At 37.5% G+C, this 12,807-nt stretch overlaps 1 protein-coding gene across 1 annotated transcript in view; it reads left to right on the top strand.

Annotated features, from left to right (window-relative positions):
• The window catches only part of LOC310835935 (NF-kappa-B-repressing factor-like), a 36,902-nt gene extending 27,002 nt beyond the window's left edge, over positions 1-9,900 (top strand). The window contains exon 3 of the mRNA XM_083720890.1: positions 3,346-9,900. Coding sequence (XP_083577016.1) covers positions 3,346-5,318 — 1,973 coding nt within the window. The 3' untranslated portion in view covers positions 5,319-9,900. The remainder of the gene's footprint in view (positions 1-3,345) is intronic.
• Positions 9,901-12,807: the final 2,907 nt, after the last annotated feature.

The following is a 12,807-nucleotide window of genomic DNA, read 5'->3' as shown; positions in this document are numbered from 1 at the left end:
TTTGGTCGACTTTAGCAAAAAGGTTTAAGAATAATGAATGAGGTATAAATAGTGATGTAAATTTGGATAAGTTAAAATTGGTTTTTTAAAATTAAATAGAAATAAGGTTTGTAAAAGTAAACTGAGGAAATGGAAGAAAGAAGAAAAGAATAATAACAGTATGTTAAAACAAATTATTAAGTTAAAGTGGAGATATAAGTTAAGGACTTGCTGAATTGACAATCTAAATTGGAATACAAGAAGGGGAGGTGCGAGGAGGTCTGAGAAATAAGGTTAAAGAAAATAAGTAATTGAAACTTTATGTGTTTTTAATTGTTGTTAAGTTTTGAATTTTTTGTATTTTTGTGTTGTTTTTATTTTCTTTATTTTTGTTTTTGATTTTTATATGTATGCTGAAAATACCAATAAATATTCATTAAAAAAAATATAGTCAGAAAGTCTATATATAAAATATGGGAGAAACATAAAAGACTCCTAGAACCGAAAACTCCCTGGTGGGCATCGCCAGCAGAAATTGTCGTGGAGAAAAAATTAAATATGAAAGAAAATTGGGTTACCTATAAAACTGTATTAAAGGAAGAAAACGGAGAATTGGAATTAAAGGATTATACAGAAATTAAAGCTCATATTAGTGATTGGTTCCAATATATTCAAATTAAGTATAGATTAGCGAAAGACAAAAAGTTAGGATTTGAAAAAGAAATATCAAAATTCGATAAATATTTAATACAAGAAAAATAAAAAATATATCTAAATTGTATAATCTGATCTTAGAGTGGGAAACAAAGGATGAATTGGTTAAAGCATCAATGATTAAATGGGCGCAAGATATTGGGAAAAATATTATGTTTGAACAATGGGGAAAATTGTGGAAAGAAGATATGAAATTCACTGTGTTATATACTGAAAGAAAATTACCTCAAAATACAACATAGATGGTATTTGACACCTGAAAGAATAACAAAAATGAATAAAAATTGTAGTGATGTCTGCTGGCGATGCAACACTGGAAAAGGTACTATGATACATATATGGTGGAATTGTTTAAACATCAAACAGTTTTGGGAAATAATATATAACGAAATGAAAAAAATGTTTAGATATTCATTTAGGAAAACACCAGAAGGTTTTCTATTGGGAATAGTACCAGGAAGCCTAAAGGAAGAAGACAAGACCTTATATTTATACGCAACAGTAGCCGCAAGGCTATTGATTGCAAAAAACTGGAAAAGTGGTATTGTGCCGACAGAAATAGAGTGGCGTGCCAAATTATTGGAGTACTACAATATATCCAAAACAATGGGAGAAATTGGAAGAATCTCAAAAGAGAAGATAGATAGGGACTGGAAGGTGTTTAAAAGATACTTGCAAAACCATATCGAAAAATCAGAACTCCTATTAGAATAAACAAGTTCTGTTTGAAATACTGAATAAGATGGATAACAATGTGTAATAGAAAAAGAAGTATGAAATTAGGCTAAAGGTGTGTGAAAGAAAGTAATAGAAGTGGAAAGAAATTGCAATTGAGTAGATTGGAAGTCTAACACAAAGGTGGGGTGAGGGGTAAGGGATGGTGGTGGGAAAAGGAATTATTGGTGGGATTGAGTGTAAGTATGTTTGAACACTTAAGGATTGTATGAAATGTATGTTTGTATGCTTGTATATCTGTAATATATGTGTATTAATGATGAACTATTTTAACAATAAAAAAATAAAAAAATAAATCAAATGTACAGAAAATAAATCTGAAAACGTTTTACTGTCTTCAGAACTCAATATAGGCAGCAATTGTTTGCTGCTGTCCTAAGCCCACTTAATTTGGAGTAAGTCCTATTCACATTAATGGATCTTGCTTCTGAGTAAGTGTTATGGGCAGGCAGCAAGCAGCCCTGAGCAAACAGAATGGCTGCCTGGCTGCCTAGCCAGTGTGTAACCAAGCATTACACTGCAGTCAAACCCATTTAAAGTGCTGGTTTTGACTTATAAAGTCTTAAAAGGCTCAAGACGTCAATATCTCAAGGACTGCCTCTCCCCATATGAACCTACCTGGACCCTGCAATCTGAGGCTTTTCTTTGTGTGCCTTCTCCACAATGGGTGGGAACATACATATACATTACAGCATATATAAAAACATACTAAAACATCAAACATTAAAAACTTCCTAATACAGGGCTGCCTTCAGATGTCTTCTAAAAGTTAATGTAGTTCTTTATTTGACATCTGAAGAGAGGGTGTTCCACAGGGAGGGTGCCACTATCGAGAAGGCCCTCTGCCTGGTTCCCTGTTCCTTTGCTTCTTGCAGTGAGGGAACCAGCAGAAGACCCTTGGAGGAGGACCTCAGTGTCCAGGCTGAACAATGGGGGTGGAGGCACTCCTTCAGGTATACTGGGCCAAGGCTGTTTACTGTAAATGAGTTTAGTATCTCATTTACACTTCTGCAAATTTTTGTTCAATTTTATGAACAAGTTTTCTATCTGCAGTCATGCTTGTAATGGATGTGACATGATTTGCACTTAGGTGTTTTGTTGATGCTTTATTAAAAATCTCAGGTAAGTACAGGTAAGTGTATTTTTTTTCATACAGCAGGATTGATAAAATTTTCAATGTGAACTGTTTGCAAAGGAAATGATTTCTAATAATTTAAAAAATGCTTGTGTTTTCTATAACGGATGTGGCACTGTTACGTAACGAATATGACAAGCAATATACCAGTTTTCACCTTTTATTACTCAAGCAATCAATATTCATTGTAAAACAAGAGATAAGTTATCATTAAACAAAAACTGAGTAAAAGTTGCATTAAACACTGACAAAAATATGAACCATAAAATATTGTCTGATGTAAGCTAACGAGAGGAATTTTTTTATTATTACATTTATTTTAAACTTAGTGTGAATGGAAGCAGTTCTTCTGGTGGCCTTGGATCATCATTTGATGAACTACCATCTTCAGAAGGGTCACTGTACATATGTTCATTAGTCCTAGATGTCTCGTTAAGTGTGATGCTAACTTGTGGCACTTCAGCATTTGCTGTTTTGCTAACCAGTATATGATTTTCATCATAGGGTTGAAAGTGGTGGGATGTTTGGATGCCAGTCACGTTGGTGACATTATTCCACCTCTCATCAATAAATGGTGTGTCTGACTTCACTTTCTTTTGAGTAACAAACAAGATGTGCTTCTGTCAACTTTAAATTGTAGAAGTATTATTAAGGGGGAAACAAACATTGGGGGGGGGAAACAAAGTTACAAGTCCTCATGCCTGCAGAGAAAAGCTATATTTCACCAATGTTTTTAATTTTTTTCTATTAAAAATTATCTTTTAACTTCTTGCATTGCATAGGTGTTGAACCTCTGAGAAAGCAGCCTCCGAAATTCTGGGTCAGGCCTCGTTTTGAACCCATACATTTTGTAGCTAGCAACACTCAAGATGGAGGAATGGAGCCACCTTCAGAGAACCAAGTGCAGGTGGCCAGTGAGAACATCACAACCCAGCAAATACAAAACTATGCCGATCGGGTTTTCAGCAGCTTCAACATGCTGGATGGGGGCACTCATTGTTCCAGTTCAATGAGTTTAGGTTATGGAAGTAGCCAGGCTAGCCAGACACAAGCCAAAGTAGTTTCTAAAAGCAAAGACTCTTCTGGTAGTGGTGTTGCAGCGGTTTCGGTGGGGGCTTCTCTTCTCCAGGCCACCTCTGAAATGTTTCCCAAGTCAGTTCTAACAGCCAAGCAGTGTTTCATTAACAAACTTGTAATGGCAGTCCACAAGAGTCTTGCTAGCTTTGATGTTAGCAGTGGGACAGACAAAATTAACTACACTTACCTCTTGACACGGTCCATACAGGCTTGCAAGACAAACCCTGAGTATACTTATTCTCCCTTGAAAGATCTTTCCCCTGGGGATTTCCCCAAAAACAAGAAGCTCCTAAAAGATGGCTTTGCTTGTGAGGTGAGGTGCCAGAATGTGTACCTGACCACAGGGTATGCTGGCAGCAAAAACGGATCCAGGGACCGAGCAACGGAACTAGCAGTGATGCTGCTGCAAAAGCCCGTGGAGGTTAAAGTTGCCCAGCGGAAGTTCAAGAACACCACCCAGGAGGATTTAGTGCTGTGTGAGAGTGGCACATCTCCCCTTGAATTCCCGCCAGCTCTCAAGCAGCTAGATGACTTTATCGCTGCCATGAAAGAATGCACACCTGGGCAGCCAACCACCAACATACAGCAGGGTCCCAGTTCAGCCAAACATTGGACTAACTTTGTTCTCACAGAAAACGCCAGTGATGCCATTGGGATTCTGAACAATTCAGCTTCCTTTAACAAAATGACCATTGAATACAAATATGTCCTGATGCCAAACCGCTTGTGGCACTGCAGTGTCTATCTACAGGACCACTTTTTAGCTGAAGGGTATGGCACAAAGAAAACCAGCAAGCATGCTGCGGCAGACGAGGCACTGAAAATTCTCCAGAAGACCCAGTCCAATGCTGGGGTCACCAAAGCAGTCCATGTTCAGAAAGTTGGTGAGGCTGCCCGAGATTCTGCCAAGAAGAAGGATCTGAAGGACCTTGTTGTATATGAGAACTCCATGAACCCTGTGTGCACGCTGAATGACACAGCTCAGTTCAACAAGATGACTGTGGAGTACGTCTTTGAAAGGATGACAGGGATGCGGTGGAAGTGCAAGGTATTGCTGGAAAATGAATTAATAGCTGAATCAATTGGAGTCAAGAAGACTGTCAAGCATGTTGCAGCTGAAGAGGCTGTCAAAATCCTGAAGAAAACCCAGCCAACAGTTGTCAACAACCTGAAAAAAGGCACTATTGAAGATGTAATCTCAAGGAATGAGATCTGTGGGCGATCAGCAGAAGAAGCGTTGAAGCAGCAGATCAAGGAAGATAACATCGGGAATCAGATTTTAAGGAAAATGGGCTGGACAGGTGGCGGCTTGGGCAAAAGTGGAGAAGGGATCCGGGAGCCGATTGCTGTGAAGGAACAGTTCAAAAGGGAAGGGCTTGGGCTGGACATTGAAAGGGAGTTGAAAATCACAAAGAAAGATATTGAACAGATCATCCAGAATTATGCCTTCTCAGACAGTAAAATTGATCTGACTTTCTCGACAGAATTGACCAATGATGAACGCAAACAGATACATCAGATAGCCCAAAAATATGGTCTTAAGAGCAAATCCCATGGCCAGGGTCGTGATAGATACCTGGTGGTTAGCCGAAAGAGGCGCAAAGAAGAATTGCTAGACCAGCTAAAGCAAGATGGCCAAGTCGGACATTATGAACTCATTATGCCACAGGAGAAATAAGCCCTGAGGGCCATCTGTTTCTTCTGAGGATGTCCAAACTGAGGCTGAATTCTCCATTAAACACAGCAAAGGCTGCATATTATGTGAAAAATGATTATAAACTATTTTACTTGCTCATTTAGTTTTTAAGCTTTATTTTAAACACTTTAACTTTTAAAATCATAGTTCTTTCCAAATATATGTAGTGCAATCTGGATAACTTTAGTACAGTTTACCTGTTTTATGCAATTTATTGGAAATGGCTTGTGGTAATGGCAGAAAATCCAGTCAGAAGGAAAGTTCATACACCATTTAAAAACAAAAGCATGAGAACTTCCGGTTGATCGCTACTCACGAACAGACGCATCTCCTCCACTCTCCCGCACTGGGGGAGAACACGTTTGGTAGCGGAGCTAAGAAGGGGGGGACCAAGGCTACGGGAACCCCAAAGTCTTGGGAGGGGATCCAGAGATGAAATGGAATTGCTTTGGTGCAGAGAAGAGGACCCTTGAACGGCAGGGAGAGGGAGAACTTCTCGGGCACTAGATCCAGTGATCCTCTGCTGCCGAGAAGCCCAAGTACGCGGGTATGTAAGAGGCTTTACTTCCGACAGACTGAAGCACACCTAACCGATCAGCCTACACAATCAATGAATTTGCTACCTAGTGATTAATAAATGAATTTATGCAGTACAATGTGCTTAGAAGAAATGAAGGCTTTCCGGAATTTTTTTATTATTTGACAATGAGCTACAACGGAATGATTTGAGATGAAGGACGTCTACTCCATTAAAAAACCCAAATTATTTGTGCCTTATTATACTGATGCTATGAACACTTTATGAATTTATATAAATATTAGTGGTGCGACAGAGATGCAGAGAGGAACAAACTGAGACAAAAAAAGATAAAGAAAGAGACATTCCCAACAAGGGGGAAAAAGAGACCAGCAAGAAGCAGAGAGACTCCGCAGCACATATATAATTTTGTTTCATTTTTATATATCCTCGGTAGCTGACTAGGAAAAAAGGGGACAAAGCAACTAAGAAGAGGTAGTAAGGTCAGGATTCCATCCACCAGGCAACAAAAAATAAGAAGCTGTTTGCAGCCTGTGGTGGTTGCACAAAGATACACTGACGGCTGAGTGGTGGAGCGACTTATAAAGCCGGAATTTGCCAAACATCTATCCACCCTCTCAAAAGTTACTGTGCAAGGCAGTCCCTATTCCCAGTTTCCTCTTGTTGGTCACTGTGAAGTTTAGGCTGGACTGATTGTGTATTTGCTGACTCATGCAGTCCGACATCTTTTTTGCATCACGAAACGGAAATGAACTGGATCAAGAGACACTGAAAGCTTAAATTGAAAACGTAGACAAGTGAGTGATTTTCCAAGTGCGACATCTATCGAACAAAAATCTGCACCTCACCGACATCTAAGACTGAGCTTATTGAAAGAGTGACACCCAGTCGCTGCTCAAGAGTACTACACTGTGCTTTTTCAAACTGAACGTGCTCCTCTGCTGTCTCTCTATTACCCTTACATACTCCTCACTCTCAACCACATTCCCCACTTGCCTCCATTACCTCTTTCTCAGCTTATTCTATTTATTATAATTCCCCTTTTCCGCTCCTCCTTTCTCTTTCTTTCTTTCTTCTTCCTTCTATTCGTGTGTGTGTGTGTGTGTGTGTGTGAGAGAGAGAGAGAGAGAGAGAGAGAGGGAGGGTGTTCCCTACTGAGTGCGTGTTATTCTATATATTTGAATGAAAGTCATCTTATGGAGTTACTAAAATGTACTTAATCGAAGCCTAGAATTGATACTAATGTTTAAATTAAGACAGAATCAGTGATTGTAAGATTGGTATTAATTTGAATTATTAGAGAGGGTTGATGGTGTGTTTTTTATTGAAAAATGGTGGAAATCAATTGAAACCCAGGGTGTAATCAATTTTTAAGGTTAATTAGTGAATCGGGGTAATCTATTTTGAATCATTAGGGAAAATTAATAGTAATGAATAATAAAAAGCCTTCACATCCTGGCCCTTCAGTAGTTTCACCATCTCAAATTAGGAGATGTTCTGCCAATGATCTGGACTCGACGCTAGATATTAGAATTAATTTTAGGCTTAAGATATTCAAGATTTAAAAAACAATGTTTTTTTTCAATTTTTTAAATTAATTTTCCCAATTTTTGACAAATACAACATAACACAAAAGGGCAAAACATATAGAAAACAAACAAACATAGAAAATGTCTTCCAGTCCAAATCTAACCTAATATCCATTGTTAGGTGACTTCCTCAGAGCCTTCCTGACTGATTTTCATTAAGACTCATTTTAGCAATTTTCCAATATACATTTTCTAATATAATTAACCTAGTTCAGATTACTAACTTCCTTACTTTTCATCATGTTCTCAAACCATGTTGTTGTTTAGTCGTGTCCGACTCTTCGTGACCCCATGGACCAGAGCACGCCAGGCACTTCTGTCTTCCACTGCCTCCCCCAGTTTGGTCAGACTCATGTTTGTAGCTTCGAGAACACTGTCCAACCATCTTGACCTCTGTCGTCCCCTTCTCCTTGTGCCCTCAATCTTTCCCAACATCAGGGTCTTTTCCAGGGAGTCTTCTCTTCTCATGAGGTGGCCAAAGTATTGGAGTCTCAGCTTCACGATCTGTCCTTCCAGTGAGTACTCAGGGCTAATTTCCTTAAGAATGGATAGGTTTGATCTTCTTGCAGTCCATGGGACTCTCAAGAGTCTCCTCCAGCACCATAATTCAAAAGCATCAATTATTCGGCGATCAGCCTTCTTTATGGTCCAGCTCTCACTTCCATATATCACTCAAACCATAATATTATACAATTCCATATCTCTTTATCCTAAGCCAATTTAATACTTGCAAATATGTCTACTTATAAAATATTATATTTAGCTAATTAATCCTTAAATTTCTTCCAATCTTCTTGATATTTCTCTTCCCTCTGATCGCGGATTCTTCCAGTAAGGTCTGCCAGCTCCAGAAAGTCCAGCATTTTCATCTGCCAATCTTCCACCGTAGGTATTTGTGATTTCCAGTTTTCGGCTACTAAAATTCTCACTGCAGTTGTGGCATAGAAAAACAATCTGACATCTTTTTTTGGCAATTCCATTCCTATTATCCCAAGTAGAAAGGCTTCTGATTTCTTAATAAATGTATATTTCAACATTTTTTTTCAATTCATTATATATCTTTCCCCAGAGGTCTTTCACCTTTGGGCACGTCCACCACATATGGTAAAAGGTACCTTCTTTTTCTTTACATTTTCAACATAGATTATCACTCATTTGATAAATCTTTGCTAATTTTCCTGGGGTTAAGTACCATCTATACATCATAATATTTTCCTTGAACACGGTACATGCAGTGAACATGACCCCTTTCTTCCACAACTTTTCCTAATCTTCCATCATTATATTATGGCCAAGAACCCTTGCCCAATATATCATCACAGATTTCACTTGTTCATCCTTTGTATGCCACTCCAACAATAAATTATACATTTTAGACAGATTTTTAACATTAGTATGTCACAACTGCGTTTCCAGTTTTTTTCCTTTGCAAAACCATTTTTCTTGTCCAACTTAAATAGTTCATTGATCTGGTAATATTGAAGCCAAGATTTAAAAAACAATGTAAATGAGAATGCAAAAATGACAGAAGAAACCTTGTCTCGATGGGGGGTCAAAATTGATGAAAATCAAAAAACTATCAACCCAGGTGAAAAATTTGATTCAAAAAAACTCTGAATTAACCAAAACAGTGCAGGACCTTAAGGGAAAAACACAAAATTTAGATGACGCTCACAAAAAAAATACAGAATGAAAACTGAGATAAAAAGGGAATGTGATAAAATAAAGAAAGAACCAGCAGACTTGAGGGCAATCCAGGAAACAACTTTGGATTCCATAGCAATGCTGCAGATGCAGAGGAGAGAGAATACACTGAGATTTAGAGGCATACCGGAGAATGCAGAGGAAATAATTGAACAAAAATTTCCTAAAGAACTAGCAGCATGGTTAGAACTAGGAATCAGAAGTAATACCAAAAATAGAAAAAGCCTTTAGAGTCAAGTCAAGTGTAGCCAAAGTGAACAACTGGCCGGCAGATTATTTAGTTTCCTTTAATTCTATGGACTTTAGAAATAAAGTTCTTCAAACTAGTAACAAGATGAAACTAAATATTGAAGGAAACAACATTATTATTCACAAAATTATCCCAAATTGATTGATAAAAAGAGACAATTATAAACCTCTAGCTGAGGCCTTGAAAGCAAAGGCAGTGGACTATAGATGGTAGTACCCCGAAGGCATCTCCTTTTTCTTCAAAGGTAAACGAAGAAAGTGCCTGTCAGCACTAGAAGAGAGAGCTTGGAGGAGACAACTTGGGGGGGGGGGGAGCCAGAGGAATTGGAGTCAATGGCCACAGCAAACAGAAGCTAATCTGGGAATCCAGCTCAGAAATTAAGTTAAACTTTCTGGTGTATATTGAGAAATTTTGGTTGCGTTGATATTTTCTTTTTAAATTGCTGTATTATTGGTTGGAAATAAAGTATGGATCTTAAAATTATTACTTGGAACGTGAATGTCCTAAATGAAAAATCAAACAGGAATAAGGTAGAACATATTTTGGTAAAGCAAACATGATTTTATTTGCCTCCAAGAGACTCATGTTGCGAAAAAACATAAAAGAGTATTAATTAATAAAAGATTAGGACTAGATTTTATTTCATCAAATAAGGAAGAGAGGGGTGGTGATCTATTTAAGACCGCAGTTGGAACCTAAACTGCTTTATAACGATGAAGGTAGAATAGTGATTGTTGAGGTAGATCAAAACTGAAAAAATAACTGTTATTGGAATATATGCACCAAATGAAAGGAAAGCGGAATTTGATCACTCTCTGGAAGAAAAAGCAGTAGAATACCTTGGGGACAAAATCATTTTGCTAGGTGACTTCAATGGAGTAGTCAATCCGGGCATGGACAGAACAGCAAAGGAAAAAACCATTGAGACAAGATAAACTCCAAGCCTCCTTCTTTCATTTAATAGACCTCCTGAATTTGAATGATACCTGGAGGTTTAAACATCCAATAGAGAAAGAGTTTACTCATTACTCGGATTCCCAGAAATCAGACAGAAGAATAAACGCAATCTGGGCTTCTAAAGAATTATTGTGTAATATTATAAAAGTTGAAATCCACCCAAGAACAATCTCAGATCACAACCCAGTATGGGCTGAACGACGAAAAGATAGTACAGAAGGCCTAGCAAACTTTAGAAGAATATTTTAAATTTAATTTAAATCAAGGAACGGATATAAAAACGGTTAGGGATGTGAGTAAAGCGGTCTTAAGAGGTTTTTTTATCCAACAAAGTGCTTAAAGGTAAAGGTAGCCCTGACCATTAGGTCCAGTCGTATTAGCAGTTTGAAAGCATGTCAAAGTGCAAGTAGATAAATAGGTACCGCTCCAGCGGGAAGGTAAACGGCGTTTCTGTGCGCTGCTCTGGTTCGCCAGAAGCGGCTTAGTCATGCTGGCCACATGACCCGGAAGCTGTACGCCGGCTTCCTCGGCCAATAAAGCAAGATGAGCGCCGAAACCCCAGAGTCAGTCACGACTGGACCTAATGGTCAGGGATCTCTTTACCTTTTTATTGCAGAATTAAAAGGACAAGTAAATGAAGTGAGGACCAAGACACAGTCTTTGGATGACTCAGTTTTAAAAGTTCAGAAAGAAATCAAGGAGACAAGGAGAGATAGGGACAAAACCAAACAAGAAGTAGCAGAGTTGACAAAACTGCATGAAGAGACCTTGGACACTCTTGCTATGCTTGAAATGAAGCAAAAGGAATTGAATTTGAGATTCAGAGGCGTGCCGGAACAGGAGGGGGAAGATAGTAAAAGCAGATTAATCATTGAAATTGCAAAATGGTAAAAAATGAAATGAAAATGTGGCATTTACAATTGATAAAATATTTAGAATTAAAATGAAATTGACTAAAGGGGGGGGGGAATCTCAGGAGACTGTATTTTTTTTCCAATTCTAGAGAAATGGAAGATTTAATTCTAAGGACAAATCAAGAGAAAAAACTCTGCATAGATGAAAAGATTATCATAATTTATAAAGAAGTCCCCCAAAGATTTAGGAATAAACACCAAGCTTACAATGACTTGGTTGATGTTCTAAGGAAGAACAAAATTATGTATAAGTGGGAGTTCCCGGAGGGGATCTCCTTTTATAAAGACAAGAAATTCAAAATGAAAACCCACAGGACATTGCAAAATTTTGGAGGAAGTATGCAAAGGAGCTTGGGGAAAAGCAGAACGAAACACTAGCACTAGGAGAGGAAGAAGAAAAAGATTTGGATGAAGAAAAAGAAGAATCATAAAAATTAAAAATTATTATTTTAAATTTAAGCAACATCACAATGGGGCTGAAAATTTTAACATGGAATGTAAATGGACTAAATAATAAAGTGAAAAGAAATAAAACTGAACATGTATTAAAAAAGCAAAATTTAGATATAATTTGTTTACAGGAAACTCATGTTGCAAGGAAACATAGAAGAATTCTGACAAATAAGAGATTGCATAAATAATTTATTTCATCAGATGTTAATAAAAGTAGAGGTGTAGTTTTGTATATAAGGGAGAATTATGATCCACAGCAAATCTTCAAGAATGAGGACGGGAGGATAATTGCGGTACAGGTCACATTGCAGGATGAGAAGTTGATTGTAGTAGGAATCTATGCACCTAATGAAGGGAAATCAGAATTTTATAAATCATTAGGGGAGAATTTATTTGAACATATGGACCAAAAAATTATATTGATGGGTGATTTTTAACGGGGTGATCTCAATGGAAATGGACAGGACAGAAATGAAAAGGGATACAAATCAAGGGAGATTACCCAACTCATTCTTTATGTTAGCAAAAAATTATGATTTGATTGATATATGGAGGTTGAAGCACCCATTAGAAAAGCAATTCACTCACTTTACAGAACCAAATTAAAGTTCAGGAAGAATTGATTATATGTGGACTTCCAAGGACTTGACACCAAGAGTTGAAAGTTGAAGTTCTTCCAAGAACTCTCTCAGCTCATAATTCAATAATTTGGGAGTTGAAAGGTATTGAGGAAACTTCCTTCAGGTGCAGAATGAATGACGGCTTCCTAGAAGATCAGGAGGTTACAAAGAAGGCCCTGAAAGCACTTGCAGATTACTTTGAGATAAATTTAAGTAAAGGTACGGACTTGAATACTGTGTAAAGCGGCTATGAGAAGCTTCCTAATACAACAAAATGTTTTTAAAAGGAATATAAGAGAAGAAGAAAGGAGATTTTAAAACAAATTATGGAAAGTGGAAAGTAGTTAGCAAAAAAGAACTGGGAATAAAGTTAAGCAGAATATAAAAATGTTGCAAGCCCAATTTTCAATAATGATAAATCAAGAAGTTGAATGGAAGATAAAATT

Source organism: Podarcis gaigeae (assembly GCF_964106915.1).
Source record: "Podarcis gaigeae genome assembly, chromosome: W".
NCBI lineage: Eukaryota > Metazoa > Chordata > Lepidosauria > Squamata > Lacertidae > Podarcis > Podarcis gaigeae.
Note: the sequence above shows the minus strand (reverse complement) of the source record. Positions and strands in the feature narration are given on the sequence as shown.